The sequence below is a fragment of the Actinia tenebrosa genome, unplaced genomic scaffold (assembly GCF_029948245.1).
Source record: "Actinia tenebrosa isolate PJP-AT-01 unplaced genomic scaffold, QUT_ActTen_1.0 PGA_scaffold2__45_contigs__length_23673736, whole genome shotgun sequence".
NCBI lineage: Eukaryota > Metazoa > Cnidaria > Anthozoa > Actiniaria > Actiniidae > Actinia > Actinia tenebrosa.
The window spans coordinates 2,220,663-2,245,786 of NW_028292579.1; the positions used below are offsets into that span (position 1 = coordinate 2,220,663).

At 36.2% G+C, this 25,124-nt stretch overlaps 1 protein-coding gene and 1 long non-coding RNA gene across 5 annotated transcripts in view; one reads left to right on the forward strand and one right to left on the reverse strand.

Moving 5' to 3' along the window:
- Positions 1 to 24,194, reverse strand: LOC116298471 (scavenger receptor cysteine-rich type 1 protein M130). 2 transcript variants are annotated; one of them, XM_031706961.2, is made up of 17 exons: positions 24,069 to 24,194; positions 14,948 to 15,283; positions 13,588 to 13,902; positions 13,158 to 13,475; positions 12,587 to 12,913; positions 11,323 to 11,658; positions 10,619 to 10,942; positions 10,381 to 10,483; positions 8,990 to 9,257; positions 8,353 to 8,416; positions 6,107 to 6,209; positions 5,255 to 5,522; positions 5,059 to 5,122; positions 4,025 to 4,195; positions 3,037 to 3,195; positions 2,778 to 2,920; positions 1 to 1,910 (listed from the first exon to the last, which is right to left on the reverse strand). In XM_031706961.2, the coding sequence occupies exons 1-17, from the start codon at positions 24,124 to 24,126 to the stop codon at positions 1,857 to 1,859; spliced, it is 3,411 nt and encodes a 1,136-aa protein (XP_031562821.2). In that variant the 5' UTR covers positions 24,127 to 24,194; the 3' UTR covers positions 1 to 1,856. The 2 variants fall into 2 exon arrangements, with proteins under 2 accessions (XP_031562821.2, XP_088890396.1); XM_089034270.1 differs by lacking the exons at positions 5,255 to 5,522; positions 6,107 to 6,209; positions 8,353 to 8,416.
- The window catches only part of LOC148908984 (uncharacterized), a 56,186-nt gene continuing 51,565 nt past the window's right edge, over positions 20,504 to 25,124 (forward strand). For all 3 annotated transcript variants that reach the window (XR_016120483.1, XR_016120482.1, XR_016120481.1), the window contains exon 1: positions 20,504 to 20,858. This is a non-coding gene — a long non-coding RNA (uncharacterized LOC148908984). The remainder of the gene's footprint in view (positions 20,859 to 25,124) is intronic.

Sequence of the window (25,124 nt, forward strand, 5' to 3'; positions counted from 1 at the left end):
TTGGTAGTGACTTATTTTTTAATCCAGTGAGAAAACGAAAGAAAGTCGATGGTATTCATACCTCTGGTGCAGTCAAAATGTAATAAGTTATTAGTCTGTTTTATTATTTTTTCTATAAGTAGTCACACAGTTTCTTGTTCAATTTGGAATTGATTTGCACGAGTATGTTTTCAAACAGTATCAATTTGCATGAACCTGTAGGGCGAATGCAATTTTAGCTCTTGGAAAACACATGTCCAGTGCAAATTAAGCCAAACTGAATGAGAAACTATCTGATTACTAATTAATCAGGTTCTATTGAACCGCAAAAATGGCAAATGTTGATAAGCTTTAATATGCGCATAGCAAAGAACTCATTAATTTAAGGTTTTTCAAAAATGGTCTTAATACTGTTTTGCAAGCCATCTTTTATTATCAAAGGAAGATTAAGTCTAATGTCATTTCTGCTTTGCCGAATGATTTAACCAATTTAAGTTTATGTAAAAATAACTTTGACTCTGATATATTGAGACATATGCCCCACTAAAGGATAAGACTTCAGTCTATATATAGACTATATGTTAACCTTGGTATAATTCTTGAATAATTATGTTAACCAATGCTCTTTAGCAGATTGCACTCTAACCAAATGATAAAAATGTGAGTTTGTTGGTTCAAAGCATCTAAAATTAAAAAAATGGAAACTTTGTAACAATAATAGTATACTGATAGTATCCATGTAATATATATTTATGATCATTAATATGTACAGTACAATAATTTTTACTCGTTATGTCGCTTCTAATTGGCCAAGAACCTTCAGCAAATCCTTAATATCATGTGAACTTGACATGATCAATGTATTATTTGTAGGTTTTTCTGCAGATAATACAATATTACAGCAAGTCATGTTCACTCAAGGTCGGAATGAAGAATGAAATATGTTCGCTACCTTTTTTCTAAGGCAGAACAAAATCTTTATTCTTAGTTTACAAACTATACAATTAAACAATTATTGAATTCTGTTTGTGCAGAAATTATCAAAAAACCTTATCTGTATTATCCACCACAGCCTACAGCTGTACATCCTACATTGCCCTTGTCATGATAATTTATGTTATCATACATTGCACTCACTATCTGAATTCTCATTGGTCGAAAACCTACAGATAATTCTAGCTATCAGCATGCACCAGCGATTTTTCAGCAGTCGATAGTCGATATAGTTATCTATAGCCAGTTATCTGCAAAAATGAGACTGCATAGGTCAGTGGATGGTGGTTACCTGTAGGTTTTTCTTTAAATTTTAAATGAAGTTTATTTTAAACTTATCTTTGTATTATCAGTTAACCTATTTCAACAATGTATAATACAACATTTATTGAATTTGGTTTTGATTTTTTTTCAATATCAATGTCTTGGCAAATATTTTTGGCCTCAGCCTACGGTTCTGCCAATCGATAACACTTACCTCAACATTCATAATTCCAGATATCATCAAAACCTCATCCAATAATTGTTGAAATTAATATATTGCAAAAACCAAATTCAATAGTTTGTTGTGTAGTTTTCATCAAGATCGTTGCAATGTTTTTCATTGTCTAGTATTCACATATAGACCGATTTGACCTGCTTAAGAACAAAATTTTATAAACCTGTGTGAAATTTGTAGCACGATCTGTACATTGATCCTAAGGCTGGACCACATGGACACTATAAAAGATTATGTCATCATCATCATCATTACTATTATGATCATTGTCATTTTTGCCTTATCTGTTTGATTATCTTGGCTTTTTTTCCAGGTTGGCAAAAGATTGAAATAAAGGCTTGTGATAAAGCAATGGAACAAGAGTACTTCAAACGTATGTGTCTCTCTAGCATGTCACATTTTCATACAAGTTCTCATCAATTTTGTACACATTAGAATCCTGTCAAATCAAAGACACAATATGTATATTGGTTGGTGATGAAATGATGACATCAATACCTATCAACATGTATTAAGATATCAATACCCATCACCATCTCATCATAACATGAATACCCATCACCGTCATTATGACATCAATACCCATCACCATCATCATGACACCAATATCCATCACCATCATCATGACACCAATATCCATCACCATCATCATGACACCAATATCCATCATGACATCATTATGACATCAAAATCCATCACCATCATCATGACATCATTATGATATCAATATCCATCACCATCATTATGACATCATTATGATATCAATATCCATCACCATCATCATGAAACCAATATCCATCACCATCATGACACCAATATCCATCACCATCATTATGACATCAATATCCATCACCATCATCATGACACCAATATCCATCACCATCATTATGACATCAATATCCATCACCATCATCATGACATCATGATGACATCAATACCCATCACCATCATAATGACACCAATATCCATCACCATCATCATGACACCAATATCCATCACCATCATTATGATACCAATATCCATCACCATCATCATGACATCATGATGACATCAATACCCATCACCATCATAATGACACCAATATCCATCACCATCATAATGACACCAATATCCATCACCATCATCATGACACCAATATCCATCACCATCATTATGACATCATGATGACATCAATACCCATCACCATCATCATGACACCAATACCCATCACCATCATCATGACACCAATACCAGGCCAGTAACCATGATCATTGTTAAATCAAGAGATCTAAAAGTACAGCAGATTAATATTTTAATCTGTGGTTACCTGTAATCTAATATTTGACACTTGATATGCTGCCTCCTGTCTGCCACCATTATGTTGTCCTTCAGATGGCAATGTCATTGCCTGATAATGCAATTCATTTTGATCCATTGTGTTTTTTGAATTGCTTTTTACCCCTTGCTTTTCTGGTGGGGAAAAATTCCAGTATATTTCATTGCTTTTAAAAATCCTTATTCAGACAAAAAAATATATGTAATTTTGCACTTAACATGTTTCAATTTTTTCGATGACATTTTATTACCTGTTTTCTTTCTCCTCTTTTTGTTTTTCTCAATTGATAAGCTGTAAGCTTGGTTGTCATAGCCAACATTTGTTTGCATTCTTGACTGGAAGTTCAGAGACTGATAATGTGATTCAGGTGGTTGAATGACTGCAGGAACCCTATTTACTGTTGGAATCTCTATTCATTCAAAAATAACAAACAATAAATACTTCTTTTTTGTGACCCTTCAACTTCAAATGACCATTTACAACTTTGCACTAAAGCAACAATCAATTTAATGCAGTTTTTTTGTTTGCAATTGAATTTGAAAATCAGTAGACTATGGTAGCCAGTTCTGTAGGTCCATCTGCTTTCAAAATCTATCATGTTTTTTATGAACAATGAACAAAATTTTACTTTCTACTGTAGCTTCTGTTTTCAAAGGTAACTGTCACAACAGTTTATATATATATATATTTGTATATATACGTAAACTTCAATGTTTAAATTTTAATATGTTCTTAATTGTTTGTAATTTATGTTAAGGAGGTGAACTAGATAGGGATAACCTTTTTCACCTCCTTTCACAATTTTTCATGTTTTTTGCTTTTTTTTCTCTCTTCTATTTTCTATTTACAAGGTGATGAATTGTGAATAAGCCATTATGTTATGTTATGTAATGTTAACAGTCCTTTAAAATGATCACTACTTATTGGGGGAATTTGCTTAACTACTTGAATTTTTTTCGGCCCAAATAAATTTAAGCCAATAAGGAGCAGTCATTTTCACAGTCTGTTGTGTTGCTGGGCTACTTTTGAAAACATTAGGAGCTAGACAGTAAAATTTTGTTCAGGTGACAGATTTTGATAGCCAAATTTGACTGCTGATGGAGCAAGAAAAACAACTGGGTGCAGCAATCTACTGATTTTCATAGTAACCTTGAGGGATAATGGACTTGAAAATGCATGTAACAGTCTAAGAAAGAATAACTTAGTCTGCAGTGTAGTAAAAAAAAGTATTACATCACCTGACAATTCTGTAGCTCTGGTCTCATTCTTTCTCTCCTTCTCCTTCTTCCTTATGAAGGTGCACCACACAAAACTTCCAATGATAAGAACAAGAAGAACAGCTATGAAAACTGACAAACCAATCACAGTGTCTTTGAGAACTGGGCTGCTCGAGCTCTTCACAGCTTTTTCTGTTTGGACAAAAGGTAGGAACAGGTAATCTATGATGACCATAAATTATTTATTTTAATGCATAATCCTTCCTTTCTGGAATGATAAAAGGGTAAATTATACACTGTGAAAAGATGAAAAATCTGACGTTTCGGACGCTAGTCCTTCATCAGAGTAAAAGAGCTGTCTATCTTGGTTAGCTTTCTATCTTCTTGGTTAGCTACTACAGTTATTATAGACAGCTTGTACCCTTAAATCTGTTTATTCTTATATTTTCAATTGTAATTACGGTACTAATAATTAAAATTGATTGAGAGCTCTTTTACACGTTCCAATGCTCTTTAGCTATATTTATCCTTTGCTCTTTTACTCTGATGAAGGACTAGCATCCGAAACGTCAGCTTTTTCATCTTTTGACGTTGTATAATTTACCCTTTTATCATTACTGTTTCATTAGAAACACTGACGCAGCTCAGAATAGTTTTTAGCTAGTAATCTCTTTTTTTCTGGAAGTGGCTGGCACTCCATGAAACATCCAAAATCCAATAATGACTATATGTACCAAGCTTCCTCTCTCAATGGATAATATAAGTTAATAACTTAGTTATCTATACATGCATCAGGAGTTCAAGGGGTCAGAGAGTGGGCCATGGGTTGTAAAACTTGATATATCCTAGTATCCTAGTACACTTGGTTTGGAATTATTGTGCGAATTTGCTTGGTAAGAAAAATACAATTAAAAAAAGTACTTTTTACAATCCATCATCCCTCTTTTTGATCTCTTGAACATGCCCTTTAGAGCAAGAGCGTGGAACTTGATGCCTGTATTCTTTCCCTTCCAACCAAACTTCTTCACATGGTTCATAGTAGTATGGAAACTTACCTTGCTGAGTAATGCGTTGTTTAGTCATAAAAACCACATAAGCTGATCGGCTGAAAATCCTCCTCTGTCAAACAAAATAACTTATTATTACCATAGAGTGCATACTATGTATTGACCCAGTCGCGTAGTCTTTACGCCTGTCAATGACAAGGATTTTTTGAATTGAATGTAATCAGACAAAAGTCATTAAACTCACCCCATCCGTTGCAATGGTAACGATCCTCACATGTACTCTATACATTGATCCTGGCTGTAAAGGTGCGTTGTAGTAACTATTGTAGTACCGACCGTCACCAATCGTTAAGCTTGAGATGGGAACCAAAATCTCTGCGGTGATGTAACTATCATTACCCCTTTGAGCTGCAATGGTAACATTGACCTCGTTATAAACAAAGGGCGTTGACTGTCCATAGGATTTGAAGCATTCTTCGTTATCTCTCTTTTCTACTACCACTTGATAGAAACTGAAAAAATATATAATATTGTCAACTAAAATCGAAAACACGCTAAATTAGAAGCTAACGCTTAGGCATTTGGCATGAATGAAATCTATTCATATTTGTTTCTATTTTTACTGTGCGGCTACGCCAACCAAGGTCACCCAGACACCTTTTCATACAAATTAGCCAATCATGATTGAGTATTTAAACAATAGAATCTGTACAAATTTTCACATTTTCCTCTTTTAAATCATATATTTTACTGTATACGTGTGTGTGTATGTATGTGCTTTAACTGTTTTTAAAACCCAGAATTCTCAAATTCATTTGTTATGCAGCGTTAAAAATGTGATTTCTGAATTCAATTTAAAATTTGTGTGGGTGGTCTTGGTTGATGTAGTCGCACTGTAAGTGACTCATCAACAAATCTAAAAGGTGAAACCAACAACGATCATGGTAGAATTTGGAAAAATAATTCTACATTCAGCGCTATAGTAAATAAGCTCGGCAAATATTCTTCCGAAAGAGTTAACATGTTCTTTGTGCATTTTACCTTTTCGAGGGGCTAGCTGTATTGAACTATTAGATAATATAAATTGTTGTTTTACCCTTGCAGATGTGATTCAATTTGGCGTTTTTCCTCAAACACGATTAACACCGTTGATTCCGTGATGGCGTTGGTTCCATTTATCTTGAATAATGGAGGATCGGCTGACGACGAAAAGGAAGGTAAGAAAAAACCGAGAAAACTACAATAGCGAAATTGCACGTGCTAGTGAAACAAAATGAACGACAATTTGTAGTAAATTAGTACTTAAGTATTGTAAGATATAAATATTTTTCAACCTTGATGAAAAATACACGTGACACCAGCACAGTAGTCCCCAGGGCATCCATAGTTCGTCCATCCACGATGATAGCATTCACTAATCGATACTTCATCGCCATTGCATTCGATTCCACCTATCCACCTCCCTTGCCTTCCGACACTAAATCGCTTTATTCCGGCGAGAGCTGCTTTGCAACCAAGCATTCTACAGATCACGTGAGCATCTAATATATTCCATGTATCGTCACAGACAGCTATATTTTATCCGTTTACCGAATCCCGCAAATACCTTCAACACACCCTGTTCATGCATACGGTCAAGAAATACAAAGACCAAAGGACTATTGTGTTATTCTAAGATTAACATGCTCGTGTTGTTGGTTGAGCGAGGGTTAAGCCAATAGATGTGCAGCTCTTCTCTGAGTTTTAGAGTAAATTCGTAAGAAGCGTGATCTATTATTTCAAAAGAATCCTCAGTGCATATACATTTGCATGCTTCTGAGTTATTTAGGTGTTTACAGATATGCGACTCCTTATCCCAGGAAAGGTGTTCACAAAGGCGTGTCGATAAAAGGCGAATCATCTCACAAACATAACAGGCATTACAACCTGTACAAACAGATTTTTACGCGGCGCGTGAGCTCAATCCTCTTGGTATGGGGTCTTTGCTACTAAAATAACTTATTCTGTTTTCCTTTAAATCAAAAATGTTTTTAAGACATGAGTATGTCGATAATATATCTTAGCAAACCATTTTTATCGGGGTTTTAACTGACTTTCAACCAGATGAATAACAGAAAACTGTGTTTAATAGGTATGTGATAATTCCAATATAAAATAAATAATAATAATAATGATAATAATGAATTGCTTATAGTCATGCGTAACCTTTCTTTTCTGGAAGTGACTGTTACTCCATAAACCATCCAGAATACAATATTGACTATATGTATTAAGCTTCCTCTCTCAATTCTCGACTTTCACATCCCCATAATGCCTTGCGTCTTTAGGGGGTTACCAATCAAAAAACTGTCCCAAATTGAAAGGTTTCTTAATTGAATTTATACTATACCTGCTTTTATCTGTACAATACTGATTATCAGTTTATTCCAAGTTATTTTTGCGTGTACAGATCATCAAGAGGTTTGGTCTTGTATTGACTTACGAAAAAAATGTTTAAAATTTACCTTAAACGTCTTCAAGCTTCTATCTTTTTCTGTTTTTTTACTTCTTCATTTTATTTTTGGATACCAAACAAGGTATTGTCAACATTGTCTGATCAGCCTTCAGCAAAATAAGTGGGTTTTTACCCTCTGGTTACCCCCCAAAGACGCAAAGTGTTATGGGGATGTGAATGTCGAGAATGGATAATATAGCTAAACATAATATCTTAATATTTGTGCGCTCTTTAAAAGAATGCGTATGTTAATAACTTTGTTATCTGTACAAGGGGTCAAAGAGTGGGAACATGGGTTGTAAAAATTGATATATCTTGGTACATTCGGTTTGGAATTTTTGTGCAAATTGGGTTGGTAAGAAAAATACAATCCAAATATAGTAATTTTTACAACACTTTCGTACCCAGAGCCTGCGTTTCTTCTGGCCTGCGGTGAAGAACGAGGGCTCTGGCATAATCCATTTTTTGAGACAAGGATTTTTTGGACTTCCGGTATAACAGCGCACGCGTTCAAAGACTTGCCAAAAATAAAAAAATTCCCGATTTTTAATTCTTACTTTGATTTGACTTCGATTTAATTTTTACTTTGCTTATTTTGACCGTTTATATCTCACTTTCCGAAAATTGCGCGTGCGCCAAAGAATGGATTATGCCAGAGCCCTCGTTCTTCGCCGCAGGCCAGAAGAAACGCAGGCTCTGGGTACGAGAGTTTTACAACCCATCATCCCGCTTTTTAACCTCTTGAGCATGTGCTTAGAGCAAGAGCGTGGAACTCTTGATGTATGTATTGTCTTCCTTCCAACCAAACTTCTCCACGTGGTTCATGGTAGTAGTGTATGGAAACTTACCTTGGCGAGCAATGTGTTGTTTAGTCATAAAAACCACAAAAGCTGATCGGCTGAAAGTCCTCCTCTGTCAAACAAAATAACTTATTTTTACAATAGAATGCATACAATATATCCGTGAAAAAGTTAACTAACAAAATTGTACAAATAAGTGCAAAGTTTTGTACGTCTACGGTCTACTGAGGTCTACTGCTTGTGCAATTTCTTACGACGTTTTTCACGGACATAATATGGTATGCACTCAACCTATATCATTCATACTGCTTCTATTTGCTTCAATATATTTGTAGTCAAGTTGCAGTCAATAGAGCGCTTTCACGTGACGTCACAGATACCATGTTCGTCTACCAAATCTATACATTTTCTATTATCGGGGGTTTACAGTCTACTGAGGTCTACTGAGCAATTTCTTACAACATTTTTTAACGGACCTATGGTATGCACTCTACCTACATCATTCCCATTGTAACTATTCGTTCCAAATTAATAGTTACAATCAACTTGCATCCAATAGAGCGTTTTCACGTAATGTCACATACTCCACGATAGTGCATTTCGATCGAGTCGCGTAGCCTTTTCGCCCGTCAATGACAAGGATTTTTTGAATTGAATGTAATCAGACAAAAGTCATTAAACTCACCCCATCTGTTGCAATGGTAACGATCCTCACATGTACTCTATACATTGATCCTGGTTGTAAAGGTGCGTTGTAGTAACTATTGTAGTACTGACCGTCACCAATCGTTAAGCTTGAGATGGGAACCAAAATCTCTGCGGTGATGTAACTATCATTACCCCTTTGAGCTGCAATGGTAACGTTGACCTCGTTATAAACAAAGGGCGTTGGCTGTCCATAGGTTTTGAAGCGATCTTCGTTATCTCTCTTTTCCACTACCACTTGATAGAAACTGAAAAAATATATGACATTGTCAACTAAAATCACGCTAAAAACACGCTAAATTAGAAGCGGACGCTTAGGCATTTGGCATGAATGAAATCTATTCGTCACTTTTTTCTATTTTTACTAGTAATTTAAAATATCTTTGGCAGCGCGTGTGGTAGGTTGATTCGTTGCGTGGCGGTAGTAGATCATGAAGCTTGTGACTTTTGTCATTTACCATTTGATGGAATAAATCATTACATAAAACCTGTCTTCTCTCAAACATAGTTGTTATGCCTACAGTAAGAAGTGCCTCAGAATATATTTTCCTCAACGCACGCTTTTGCATCCTTTCCAAATCATGCGATAGGTACTGCGGCAAAGAATCATGAAAAACTGGGCATGCACATTCAAGTACTGGACGTATGCATGTTGAGGTGACTGCCTACTTTTGGAAAGAATTTGGATTTTCCGAATTGAAATTTAATGCTGATTCCAAATCTGGTAAGAAAAACTGGGTGTCCCGAGCTTGTTTTCGAGATAGTCAGCATTTAATGGAAGCCTACGCACGAGCTTTTGGAGCAAAAATTGCGCCACCGGAACTGATTAGAAAAAAGATTCATAAGATAATAGTCATTTGCAGACTCTTCTATAATTGCACGAATGAAGGCTAGTCAATCATTCTACAATAATACGTGGATATTTTTGACAAAAAGACAAAGAGATTTAAGATTTGTCATATTTTGTTGGTTCGTTGCTCTTAAAAAATCTCATAAAGTCAAACAAAATTCCCTACAAAAATCTTTTTTTTTAAGTGTTAAAATGTTGATATAACCTAGATTTTAAGGAGTTTATTCAAATAAGCTATTAAAAAATCGAGAGTCCCGTGCAAAATTTGAGGGTTTTGTCCTGTTGAAGTTCAAAACGCGTATGGTTCTTTAATAAAATCTTGTAGATTTTTCAGCGGTTTTTGAGCGCGTTCGTCGTGGGCTAACATAGAGCGTTCAAAAGTAGGCAGTCACCTTAAGGGGCAAAAAAAGAAGCATGTCCTTCAGTGGGACTCTAGCGCGCTTCAGTTGTTTTAAAAAATATAGGCGTGTCGCAACCTTTTTGCATATAGCTTCTATTAAATAATAGAATTGTTGTTTTACCCTTTCAGATGTGATTCAATTTGCCGTTTTTCCTCAAACACGATTAACACCGTTGATTCCGTGATGGCGTTGGTTCCATTTATCTTGAATAATGGAGGATCGGCTGACGACGAAAAGAAAGGTAAGAAAAAACCGAGAAAACTACAATAGCGAAATTGCATGTGCTAGTGAAACAAAATGAACGACAAATGGTAGTAAATTAGTACGAAAGTATTGTAAGATATATATTTTTTTCAACCTTGATGAGTTTTGCACGTGACACCAGCATAGTAGTCCCCAGGGCATCCATAGTTCGTCCATCCACGATGATAGCATTCACTAATCGACATTTCATCGCCATTGCATTCGATTCCACCTATCCACCTCCCTTGCCTTCCGACACTAAATCGCTTTATTCCGGCGAGAGCTGCTTTGTAACCAAGCATTCTACAGATCACGTGAGCGTCTAATATATCCCAGGTATCGTCACAAACAGGTATCCAGGCCCCTTTGTAGTTGACTTCTACTGCACCGGCATTTATTTTCTCGGCACCGACAAGGCGTACAGTTACAGATAATTCTTCTAAAAATGAAATTTATTAATGTTCAGTTTTTTTTACGTTGTTACCATGAAATATGGAGTATAATTGGGTAAAGATAAAGTTAATAAATGGGCAAGAGACGTGTATGCCATGTTCGTTGACGCAGAAAATAAAAATAAAAAATCTAAATCATAGCGGCTATTACGTCACTTCCCACAATATCTCCAAAAGCACATCAAAAGTATCTGAAATACGAGGCTAACATGGATATTCGTATGAAATGACACATTTTTTCGGTTGAATTTGTGGCACTTCTTTTGTATTTCCATGTTAGCCCCGCATTCAAGATGATTTTTAAATGGGTCCATTCTTTTGGTCCCATTTCGAAAAACCAGAGCAAAGTTCCTAGATTATCTATTACCTTTTGTTACATGTTCACACGTGACTCCGGCATCCGCATCATGATTGCAATATTGTTCAACCGAACCATAGTTCACTTGACATTGCTGCAGTGATTTTTCGTTACCACGGCAAGACAAAGATCCGATCCATACAGGACCACTTCCTTTGATATTAGCAGTTCCTGCCCATGTTGCTTTACCGTAGTTTAACATACGACAGATCACGTGAGCATCTGCTAGACCCCAGCTACGAAAACCACAAATTGTGCCCCAGATCCCTTGATATTGAACCTCCACACGGCCTTGGTTAGGAAAGTCCCCGTCTACTAAGCGAACTGTTAAATTAGAATTTTGGGCTGAAAAAAAAGGGATATTGTATAGTATGTAAGACGGACACGTTATGTGACATTTCCGAAATAAAGATCTGATCGCTAGTTTCGAGTTCCAAATTACCACTGTGTTTCTTGATTACAGACTCATTTACTCAGGCTTAGACTCGTATCAGTGTATAATTACTCGCAAATACCAACGGTAAAGTAAAGAATGCACAACTTCAACAATACGAACACTTTGAAACTCGACGGACCTTGACTGGAACACGTGAATATTCTGCACAAACTCGAGGCTAAGCCTGAGCAAATGAGTCTGTAATCAAGATACACAGCGGTAATTTGGAACTCGAAAAGGGTCTATTAACACTCTTTGGGACATAAATATGTAGTTGACTCATCTAGTCGAGTTATAATAAGGTACAAACATAAATCACTTACTGGAAATAGTTTTAGAACTGCACGTTGTAGCCAACACCCATGTTCTTCATCAGGCAACTGATGGTTGCTGAGAGATAGAAGGCGAGGAACGCCTGCTAAAGTTTGATCCCACACATAAGAGAGTTGAAACCGGAGCCCCCCTTTCTGTTATGCTACGGACTTTCCCAGATGGCCTTTCTCTAATCGTATATAGGCAAGACCAAACAATCTCTTTTGGCAATAATTAAACTACACAGGAAACCCAGCAAAATCAAACAGTCTTAAACCATCTTGTGGATGAGGGACACACTTTTGATATTGAAGATGTACGGATCTTGGATACTCAAGAACTTTGGTACAGACTGAGTATCAAGGAGGCCATCTGGGAACGTGTGGAGAAACCCTCACTTAATAGAAAGGCGGGCTCTAGTTTCAAATTCAACTCATGTAAGACGTTGTCTAGCTATTTCCAGTATTTATGTTTTTAACATACTCTTTGGAACACTTCATCAAGTTTAAGGTTCGTTGGATTTACCTGACAAAGGCTTGCAAACGACCCAAATATCATTGTGACTCTCGCATGCTTTGACTTGGGTTTGGTGGTGCCCACACTGCTGTATTGAAGTCTCAGTACCGCTGCAGTTTGTGACCAACGAAAATCTAAACATGCTGTAGCTTTGTGGTTGTTTGTAACTGGTAACAGCCTGACTATACCCCATCATTTGACATACCACATTAGCATCTTGTAGGTCAAGGGAATCAGCACACACCGCTCCCCACATGCCATAGTACCGTTGCTCAAGTCGTCCAACATAATTGAATATACCACTGGATAGTCGAAATGCTATATTTGAAGAGGCACCTGTAATATTGAAATGAGGTATTTATTTAAACTTGCTTATGATTTGTAATCTATGTTTGTATCGTATTTATTTATTATTTTTTACAGCGCCTAGAACCGGCTTGTATAGGCGCTTTACAAGCCTCTTTATATTATTATTATTATTATTATTATTATTATTATTATTATTATTATTATTATTATTATTATTATTATTATTATATACTGACAACCTATCAAAGACTATAACATTAACTTTAATTACCTGACTTGCAAAAAACACCAGCTTTTTTGTTATTTGCACAGCTTCCTTGACCCCAGTTAAGATTTTGGCAGCTTTCAATGGATGACTCATGTCCATTGCAGCTCACAGTCGACAGCCATACGTCTCCAATACTTTGCATTCCATTGATACTTCCAGCAGCACCATGGCTGTAACCTAACATTCCGCATATGACGTTAGCCTCCTTTAGATCCCAGTGTGTATCACAAATAGGTTTCCAGTCACCATAGTAACGTACTTCTACGCGACCAGCATTCGGAATATTTCCGTCCTTCAAACGGACTCTCACTCCTGGGGAACCTACGAACAGCAAGAACGCATCTTTTTCGCATTAGATCTGGTTTACACGTTATAATTTGCTTTCTAGTTGCCGGATTACGTGTTTATAAGAATTCATACTTTACATCTTTACCTGATGGTAGACATACAACACCTATGTCTTCGCCGTGACTACAGTCCTCAATTCCCCATCCATTATGGCGGCATTTACCGATTGAGCTCTCATCTCCTCGACATAGTACATTATCAAGCCAGATTTGTCCGGATCCTGATCCAAAATTTCGTGACGCGCGTGCTTTTGGGTAACCTAGCATCTTGCATATAACATTCGCATTATCCAACGTCCAGTAATCATCACAAACTGTACCCCATATACTGTTATAGTAAACTTCTACTCGACCTTCTCTTTGGTTGTTACCACCAGAAAGACGTACTCCAGGAGAAGGGGCTTAAATCAAAAGGAAAGAAGAAAAATGCTTAAGTTGTTTTGTAGTTCATATATCTGATGATATGTTTCATTCTACCTTTTTAATTATCAAGCCTAGTTTTCGGGGCTACTAGCCCATCTTCAAGGCTCACATTGTGTATGCGTTCATGGTATCAACCTTCAAATCTTCAATGAATTAGAAAATTGAAAAAATTTGAATGTTGATACGTTGATGTCAGTGAACGTTGGTAGAAATACATGTATGTCAAGAGCACAATAATAATAATAATGATAATAATAATAATAATAATGATAATAATAATGATAATAATAATAATAAAATAAAAATCTTAGTAAGCGCATTCCAAAAAGGTCTCAGTGCGCTTTAAAATCTAAAACCTTATATGAAGGATAATATGAAATCATATAAAATATTGGTTGAAAAATATACAGCACAAAAATTTAAGAAATAGAAAACGCTCGCGCGTGCTGTGTGCAGTTATAAAGCACGCGGGGTTGGCAGAACACGAGAGAAGTGTTGTTGCGAATCCCCAAGTGCTTTATGACTACACACAGCACAGCAAGCAAGGTTTTTATTTCTTTTATAAAATACAAATTACAATAATAGATAGGAATGACGCAACGGAAAGTGCGCGCGGGTGCAACGTGCTCTCATAAAGCACGCGCTCCAAACCAATCAGAAGGCGACATTAAATAAAATAAATAAATTAATTAACTTTGTTTATAGAGGATAACACCTGACAGTAATTCAACTGATAAACTTGTGGTCCTCTTTTAACGTCTCTAGTTAATTAGGGACGGGACCGCCATTAACGTGATCATCCGAGCCACGTGAAGGTCTAACCATTTGCAGATGTAATTACAAAGGCAGCACCTTCTCCTCAGTTATTTTAAGACCCTGAGTGTTGGTCCGGCCGAGGCTTGAACAACGACCTCCCGCACAACAGACCGACGCTCTTACCAACTGAGCTAACCGGGTGGCGGTTACATTCATAACAGTTATTCTATACTGAGACATCAGAGAAAAGTTTTCAGGAATCCTGACCTGTTTCGCAGACAATACTAATGTCTTCAGAGTGTGTACAGTCTTCAATACCCCAACCACCATGGGGGCAGTTTTCTAATGATCTCTCACTTCCAGTACATGCCACCTCATCTAACCATATCCTTCCAGATCCTCCACCCATGTACATGTGTGCGAGCCCTCTGACGTAACCAAGCTGCTTGCAAGCAACATGAGTGTCTCTTATGTCCCATGAATCATCACATACCGTTCCCCATTCTCCGTTGTACTGAATTTGTAGAATACCATAAGGGAATAAAGATGACTGACGCATATTGGAGGTAGTAAGAAGCTTGAGACTTGCTGCGGCTGTGTTATCTAGGGGTTAAACAAGCAAGTTAAGGAGACCTTCAAGGGTTACAACCCCCCCCCCCCTCCCCCATAACGAAATCGTTCCTTTTTTGAATGAAATTTGTTTCTAAATATTTAAAATTTCATTATTTATTCTGAAAAATAAGAAAAAGATTTGAAAGAAAAGTATATTAAAACCGAGGGCTTTGCTTCAAAACCTCAATAAAATCGTTAAAATCGTGAAATAAAGTAAAGAAAACTTAGCTGAACTTTAATAAGTAGTGCCTCTTTCAATTTTATCGTTTTTTCCCCTCCACTGTACATTGCAGTGCATAAAGGGGAAAACGTAAAAATGGCAATATATATATTCATAAATAGCAATCCTATTATGATAGTATTGTTAAGGTATGATTAACATAAATAATTCAAAATGTAAGGAAGGATTTACGAAATTTAAATTCTTTAAAACTGTCATTCTCTACTTTCACATCCCCATAATCCTTTGCGTCTTTGGGGGGTTAACCAGAGGGTAAAAACCCACTTATTTTGCTGAAGGCTGATCAGACAATGTTGACAATACCTTGTTTGGTATCCAAAAATAAAGTGAAGAAGTAAAAAACAGAAAAAGATAGAAGCTTGAAGACGTTTAAGGTAAATTTTAAACATTTTTTCTTAAGTCAATACATTTTCTGTAAGACCAAAACTCTTGATGATCTGTACACGCAAAAATAACTTGGAATAAACTGATAATCGGTATTGTACAGATAAAAGCAGGTATAGTATAAATTCAACTAAGAAACCTTTCAATTTGGGACAGTTTTTTGATTGGTTACCCCCCCAACGCAAGGCATTATGGAGATGTGAAAGTAGAGAATAGCTGCAGCGTTATCAGTGAGATTATTTTAATTAATATAAATTAATTTTTTATTACGTTTTGCTGCTGATACTTGTGCCGCGGGTTTAATAATTAATTCCCTTGATAATCTTCAACATGTGCCCTTCAAATATCTGTGAATTATTTGTTTCTATAGTTTTGTTCAAAATGTTAAGTTCTGGAGACTAAGATGCAAACTTACTAGTTTCCGGCATCCTGTGTAGAAAGCCTCTCCAGAAAATAAAAAAATCACATTTATTTTTCATGGGTTTATAGTTATTTTCTAATTTATTGCAGGGTAGTGTCAAAGCCCATACGTGATTTTCATAGAGACATTTACTGAGTACAGAGGTAAGTAATATTTCAGTTTCATATTTTACATATACTTTTATTTTATCCGGATAACTCAAATCTAAAATCAACTCGGATTTCCGGATGTTACCTAGAAACTGGAGCGACAAGCCGCTGCAAACGTGTGAAGTCGATGGACAGCAAATTCGCGTTTAGTTCGGCATTACGTTTCTCCTCGTTCTATGTGTTTCGTTGCGAGAAAGCTTGTTTCACTATTTCTTAGTAGTTCTCTTTGTGTTAATATGGAAATCCTGAGTAAACGACTTGAAAGTGCGGGGTTTACCGTTACCTACGACTCCAAGGTTGATGAGGACTGCTTTTATGCAGCGGCAGCGTATCAGTTGGGCTTAAATACCAAGAAGGTCAAAGAAGTTATATTCAGTAACTTAGAAAAGAACCGATTCGATGTAAGTATAATCAAAACGATGTTTTATTCTTGATTTTGCGGGTCCATACCTAAATTATAAGGAAAGTAGAAATTCGAATAGAGTCAGCTCTTTAAAAAATCATGTCCACCAACTACATGGAATGATGAATAATCGCCGGTTTAGGAGATTCCAACACGTGTCTCCATCTTCATCTTCATCACCAGTCTCAAACCATATATTCAGTTTTATTGGAACCAAATTTTAATTTTATGTCCTTATGTATACGAGAGATCTAGGATCTTTTCGTATTGGGTGCGACTGGAAAGAGCCTAGCTATGCCATAGATTGAAATATTTTACTCTGCATGGTTTACGGTGCGTGGACACTACAAAAATTTTTACAAATTTCGAATCATTCTCAACACACTTCTAATTCGATCGCTTTTCACATAGTCTATTTTTGCTTCTGATTGTTGGTGTAAAGTTTATGGAAATATCTGATACGCAGTGTCTAAATGCCCGGCAGCCGGTCGCGGTCTAAAACTGACTAAATCGGCCCGGCAGTCCAAACTTTCACCAAAAAAACGAGAACTGGCTATAGCTAATGGAATCAAACTAGTCTAACTTTATTATGGTATATTAAGCGCTTCCTGTAGTCTGGACTGATTCGAAAAAAGATTGTCTGTATTCGCTCGGCATAGAATACGGAGCACTTGGTTCATGTCACTTAGAATATTTTCGCCAACACTGCCGGTCGCAATTTTCGCAAAAAATACGATAAATTACCTACGTTAATGAAGCCAAACTACTCTAAATTTATCGAGGAATATTAAGCGCCTCTTGTACTCTACACTGCTTCTAATAAGGATTGTTTCGTATTACTTCGCAAAAAAAAAATAAACGACGATGGGACAAGTAGGAAAGGGTAGGTAAAAAGCTATAGTTGTGGTAAGAAGAGCGAAAAGGTGCTAAAGGCATATGCAATCACAATGCAATTTTATTTAACCATTAAGTCCTATATTGCTACATAGTATCATTTTAATAATTAATCATTTTATCGCAAAGTTTGGACTGCCGGGCATTTAGTGTATTTGAGACCGCGACCGGCAGTGTTGGTGAAAATATTCTAAGTGACATGAACGAAATGCTCGGTATTCTATGCCGAGCAAAGACAAACAATCCTTATTAGAAGCAGTGTAGAGTACAAGAGGCGCTTAATATTCCTCGATAAATTTAGAGTAGTTTGGCTTCATTAACGTAGGTAATTTATCGTATTTTTTGCGAAAATTGCGGCCGGCAGTGTTGGCGAAAATATTCTAAGTGACATGAACCAAGTGCTCCGTATTCTATGCCGAGCGAATACAGACAATCTTTTTTCGAATCAGTCCAGACTACAGGAAGCGCTTAATATACCATAATAAAGTTAGACTAGTTTGATTCCATTAGCTGTAGCCAGTTCTCGTTTTTTTGGTGAAAGTTTGGACTGCCGGGCATTTAGTCAGTTTTAGACCGCGACCGGCTGCCGGGCATTTAGACACTGCGTATCTGATAAGATGCTCCTCTCATTTTACTATTATCACGCCAAAACTCAAAATATTTGCTTTTAACTACCAATGACAAACAGGGAATACTAATTCGTTTCTTTATGTTATATAGAGCTCTAAAGTTGGTCGAGTATGACTATATTCTAATAGACGATAGGCCAATTGATAGACAGGTATACTTCTAAACAGATTGTTTGGACGTCTTCGGTCGGTCTTTTGTTTTGGTTAAAGTGGCAAGAGCTCTTGACAAGCAGCAGTCCAAAACAGCGTCAAGTGTTTACTTGAACAAATTGAGAGTTGTCAACACCTTATTGATTAAAGACCTTGTGTCCGAATTGCGTGACGTTGAACAACATATTAGTGAACTAAATACTTGAAATATACGCTGATTTCAATCCTGCGCATTCTCTATTTAAAGTCAAATAGTCCTTTGTAATACCAAGGCATTGAAAAGCACCCTAAAAGTCGTGCTTTAGTTTCTGCCCATGTTTAAAGGCCAAATAGACACAGACTACCTTGCACAACCCACAATTGCACCGAATTTATAGGAACAAATCCACACAATCTCGATTTGGAAGTATAGTGAAGAAATGATAAATTTGGAAAAAAAATTGGAACCCACGACTTCGTACCCACGACCCACGACCCACGACCCACGACTATTAGGCAAACTCTCAACTTCTCTGAAATGAAAAAATAATATGGCTGTGATATATGACAGCAAGTAAACCAGGAAAGCCAAAGACCATAGAAAAAAGATCACATTGAACATGAAAAAATGATGTAAGACGTTGCTATGACAACATCAGAACCCTTGGTATGCCATCAAAAATGTTCATTTAAAAAATCATAACTCAGGAACCAAATGGTGAATTTTTTTTAAAAACCGGAATATTTAAACTTTGCGTTATCGTAATCTTCTTTTTGACAAAAAAAGAAAAAATTCTGTAAGAGGGAATTCGTAAAATTCGTAAAAATCAATAAAAGTTGTTTGGAATAGTTCCCTCTTACAGAATTTTTTTAGAATTTTCCTTAAGTTTTCGAAAATATAAACTAAAGCCATATGCAAAATTTGAAGAAATTTCACCACAGAGTATTTTATTTTTTTCTGTTTGAATATTAAAATTTATAGAACGCGCGCAATCAAGAAAAACTGTTGTGAGCCTCCTTAAATGCCCTTAAGGCCGGTTTAAACGGTACGATTTTCGCCTACAACTATCGTATACAACACGCTCGCGCAATCCTACAACTCGAGTCGTAGCGTGTAAATCAAGCCTACAACTCGCCTACGACAGACGCGAACGTGTTGTATACGATAGTTGTAGGCGAAAATCGTACCGTCTAAATCGGCCTTTACTCTACTGCAGAACGGCTTTGGTATCAACGCTGTACAACTCCCGGAAGTATTTATTGTATTTGAAGAAAAAGTCTTGATTTGTATGCTATTATAAAGAAACATGCACTTTGTTACTATTTCCTGAGATATTCGCTTGTTGGCGTGCACTTTGTTACTATTTCCTGAGATATTTGCTTGTTGATATACACTTTGTTACTATTTCCTGAGATATTCGCGTGTAGTTAGAAGTATAAATCAGTCGTTTTAGAGCACATCCATCAACGTTGTGAAAGTAAACATTTTGAGAATCGAATACCTTGAGAACGTGTTCAATTAGGTTACGTTAGAGCTTTGGGCAAAATAATGAAAAATAGCTTACCGAGTCGCAGTACAGCAATAGAGGAAGCCAAAGTAAGAAAAAGAAGAGTAGTTGCCTTCATGGTTTCCAGCCGAGTTGGAGTTTAATCAATATTTTTTATCTCTTACATAAACAGCACTGTATGCAAGTGATGTCTTTGACCCTCTTGTGCTTCACATAGTACCGAAACCAAAACAAAACGCTTGCCATTTGCAATTTAGATTTCAATATACATTATACAATATACAAATCAATTTATTTATGCCTAAAAAGATCGTTAGTCTTATTTGAACTTTATTGTATTTTGTTTTTGTCAGTTAACTAGTACACCATGAAAAAGTCTTTTAGCTTTACTTCCGCCGAGGTGTATACGTCACTACTTCAAAGGTCACAAATAATCTTATATCTTCATAATAATAATAATAATATTTATTTATAAAGCGCAAATACAAATCTGTTCTAAGCGCTAGTAAACAAACGACAAAGACAACGACAAAATAAAATAATTTACAAAGAATATGCTAATTTGAAGAGATAAGTTTTAAGTTCAGTTTTGAATGAGGCAAGACTTGATGCATTTCGGAGAGATATTGGAAGTGAGTTCCAGAGTTCAGGAGCAGCCACAGAGAAGGAGCGATGACCATAAGATTTAAGATTATAAGAATGTGCTGATAGAAGAACTTGTGATGCAGAACGAAGATTACGGTTCGGTTTATACACTGAAATGAGTTCCCGGATATAGATAGGAGATTGGCCATGAAGAGCTTTAAAAGTAAGTAATAGGATTTTATATTTGATTCTAGATTCAATTGGTAGCCAATGCAGATTAACGAGGATAGGTGTAATGTGGTCATGTTTATGGGAAAGAGTGATTATTCTGGCAGCAGCATTCTGTACAGATTGTAGTTTATCTAAGAGTTTGTTTGGTAAGCCATGGAGCTCTTGGGCGAAGGGAGATGGATCGAGAACGTAAAGGAGCATGTTTATTTAAAATAGACGATAAAACAGAGTCATATTGAGTACACAAATCAGATAGTTGAGTAGCAGGACATTGATATAGTGCAGAGTTCATAATATCTTGTTGGAGACAATCAGCATCTATTGCACGAAGCTTGCGATAAGAAATGCTTTTTGATTGAAGTAGAGGCTTGTTTACAGATAACATACAATGAACAGCATAATGATCAGATAAAACAGGATCGTGTACAGTAAGGTTGGTCACAGATTTTTCATCAGATCTTGTAATGATTAGATCCAAAACGTGATTACTTTTATGTGTAGGTGAAACAGGATCAAGGACAGTCAGATTAAAACAATCGAGTAAATCCATAAAGCGATTAGCATTATTATCTTTAGTGTCATTGATGTGAAAGTTAAAATCTCCAGAAATTACCAGTTTGCCAGAAGATGTAACCAGTCGTTCCAAGAGAGTAGTGAAATCATCATTAAATAGCAAGCTATTTGAAGAGGGTGGACGATAAACAATAACAATACGATAAGTAGACGATTGATGATGAAGTAGCATTTCCATAAATTCAAAAGACGTGTGAGACATTGTTACATGATGATTGATTTTCAGGCTATTTTTATACATTATGCCAACACCTCCACCAGTACGATTTTGACGAGGAACATGACAAAACGAATAACCAGTAGGACAAATATCACGCACAATAAAATCAGAATTAGTATTTTTTAGCCAGGTTTCAGTTATAGCGAGAATATCGATGTCTCTTTCAACAACATAATCCTTAATTAAAAGAGATTTATTGTTTATTGAACGAGCATTTAAGAGACAAAATTTCATGTAGTTTGCAGTTGAGGTAGAAATTGAAGCAGGTTCAAGTGATGCAGGAATTTTAATGTTTGTTGTTGAAGCAGGTGATGATGAAATTGTAGAACGATCTGTACGATGACCACCTCGCTTGCCACGAAATCGAAAAAGCTTTAATTCCTTAAGAGCAGAGGAGCAGCAAGATGAAGGAGCTTTTGTATTACGGCGAAGTTCGAAAAGATTTGCTCTTGAGTATGTTATTAACGGCAGTTGACGGTTAAGATTTGAATTTCCAGCTGTGGAATCCAGGATTTCTTTATTGTAATTAAGGACCGATGTTCTGTTATGGCCATAAAAGACATGGGATAACACAGGTGTAGATGTTAAATGTTGTAAAGAAAGACGAGGCATATCCAATGAACGATGATAATTATTTGTGTGATGAACCATATGAAGTCGTTGAACCGTAGTCTTGAGGTCAGAGTTAAACGAAGAAGGGCCAGGATTACGATGAATATCCATAGAAATAGTAATATCAGTTGGAGGATCATGACCAGGAATAGATAATGAAGTATAACCATGCTTAGATATTTTTCCAACGGCAATACGAGACTTGTAGAAACCAGACTTGAGACGAAACGAAGTTAACTGACAAACATTCCAGGGAGATGAACTTGAAACCACTGAATTAATCACTAAACCAAAGTGCAGAGATTTACTTCTTTCAAGATCCAAATGACGATTAATGTTATAATTATCAATATAAGAAAAAGGGACTACATAACAGCGACAAACCATAAAAAACAATAACGTATATACAGACAAAGAATATGTGGCTGCCATGTTAGGCGCCGGAAGTAATCAGTAAATCTTCAGTTGGAACTTGTCCGTTCAAATCTTGGAAATAACTTCGCGTACGGGTTAACAAAGTGCGTCATAAGTTTCCGAACACGCGAGTGGGACTTTGACATTTTTCAAGGATTTTGGTTCTCCTCACTTAGAAAAGCTATTCAATGGAAGACAAGATTCGAACCTGGCACCCTTGACACCAAATGATATTACAATGCCTATCCCATCCCTAACCCTAAACCTAACCACTCACAATTTTGAATTTGAATAGAATTCCACTGACAATTCCCGTACAGGAAGTAGTACTCCCCAAATCTTTGCTTGTTATTTTGACCGGTCAGTTGTTGAGTAATTAGATTAACTGCGATCATAACTGCGATACATTTGGAATTGAAATTGTATAAAGACTGCAACAAAATACTGAGATAAGATCCCTATTTTGAATACAATTAGAGCTTAGATAAGCTGTCGGAATATTTAAGTTTGCTGTAAAGTATAATCGCTTGATTCTTGGCTGTGAAAAAAACGAAGACCCGGAAAAAACGAAGACCTGGAAAAACAAAGGCCCCTCAAATACAAACATAAGCAATTACTGGATGCGGTTTTGATGATATCCAGAACTTTCAATGTCGAAGTAAAGCGTCAAAATCATCGCATTGAATCCTTCTTTCAGTGTCAAAAAGTCTTAAACGACAACTTTTAAGTTTTATTTTTCAAGTTGTTTTTTTAACACGATCAACTCACACGAAGTTGCACAGCAACTGTAAATATAAGTGTTTAAATTTTATTTCCGTAAACTGCCGTAAACTTCTATTTCCGTAAAAGAGAACAAAGTCGATATTTCAGCATCCTATCGGAAGAGATGAGCTCGATAAAATGAATTCAATGTGGTTGCAAGCTAAAACGCGATCGCAACTAGCATCGACACTTAACTTTTTGGCGTCACTAACTCAAAGACGCAACATTCAAGTGAAAAAATATTTTACCATTCAACTATTCACTTGATGTAGAATCAATACTGAAAGTATCGTATCAGGGGTTAGGTGCACTTTAAAAACTCTGTAAAATACCATCTTTATAAGTGCCAATTCTTCATATAATATATCTTTTCTTAAATGAGTGAGTTAATCTTTGGCGTATATGCTTCTGCTTATACAGCGGAAGTAAAAATGAAGTAAAAAATCCTTCTAAATTGCATTTACTTTTATCAACGTTAAAATTTTTTTGTACAGGACAAAAGCTCAATTGGCATGCAGTCGATAGCTTCTTGAGTAAACAGCCGAATATTTTCAACAAAAATATACAAATGACTGTAATAAAGTTATCTTAAGAAAAACTAAACACCGCCAAATAACATACCAAACTGAGGCAAGGCTATCCAAAGCCATAACAGTGATAGATAAGAGACCTTCTCCATATTTCTATCCAGACGCAGTGTTTACGCTACTAAAATGCTTTCGTTCTAAATCTTTGTCTAGTGATGGCTATCAGATATTTGGTTTTGTTTTTGATCTTTTGCCCTCTCATTCGTGTCACAGAAGTCATAACAAATTCATCAGCCAATCAGAATATTTTAGCATTCAAAAATTCAATTTAGGTAATTTATCTATTAAGAATTTGGTAAAATTCCATCTTTATACGTGGTGCAGGCCCGTCGATATACAACACGTCGATATGCCATAACTAATTGATGGTTTTCAACCATTCCCAAGAGAATGAAATAGCAAAAGTCACTGCGGCCATGTTGGAGGATATAACGATTCTTTTGTTAAGTTCCTCCAACATGGCCGCCGTGAAAACCATCAATATTAGTAGAAAAACGAACCTCCCCTTTCAAGGACCTAGCGACGGGCCTATGGTAATTCTTGACATAATATTTCATTTCCTAAATGAAAATATTTTAACTATAAATATCAAGTCACGCTTGAACAAACTAAAGTTTCAGCAAATCAAAGTTTTGAAGTTACTAGCGAAACCTATGTTTAAAAAAAAAACATTTTGTCTAATACAAGAAATATAGTTTTACAAGGATAAAACACACCATTACACTGTTATTACATTAGAGTTTAAAATACTACTACACTTGATTTTTTAGCTGGTACGCACGCAGTATTTTGTAAACGCTTGAGTTTCTATCTGTGAGTTAGCCATGCCCTGACTTAGATCAGCCCAGAGGTTGTTTCAGGGTTCTATCTGTGATTTACACGTTCCCTGGTTTAGATCAGCCCAGAGGTTACAACAATAGTCAGTTCCCGTTACATCAAATAAGCATTCCCTTGTTTGTGTTACCGAATTGAGCATCAGAAAATGTCCAGAATATTAAGCATCCCTCGTTTTCCTAACAATATTTGCGTGCACAAGTAAAAGTCAATACTTCAGTTACATGACCGCGACAGTAAATGATAACACAGTAAC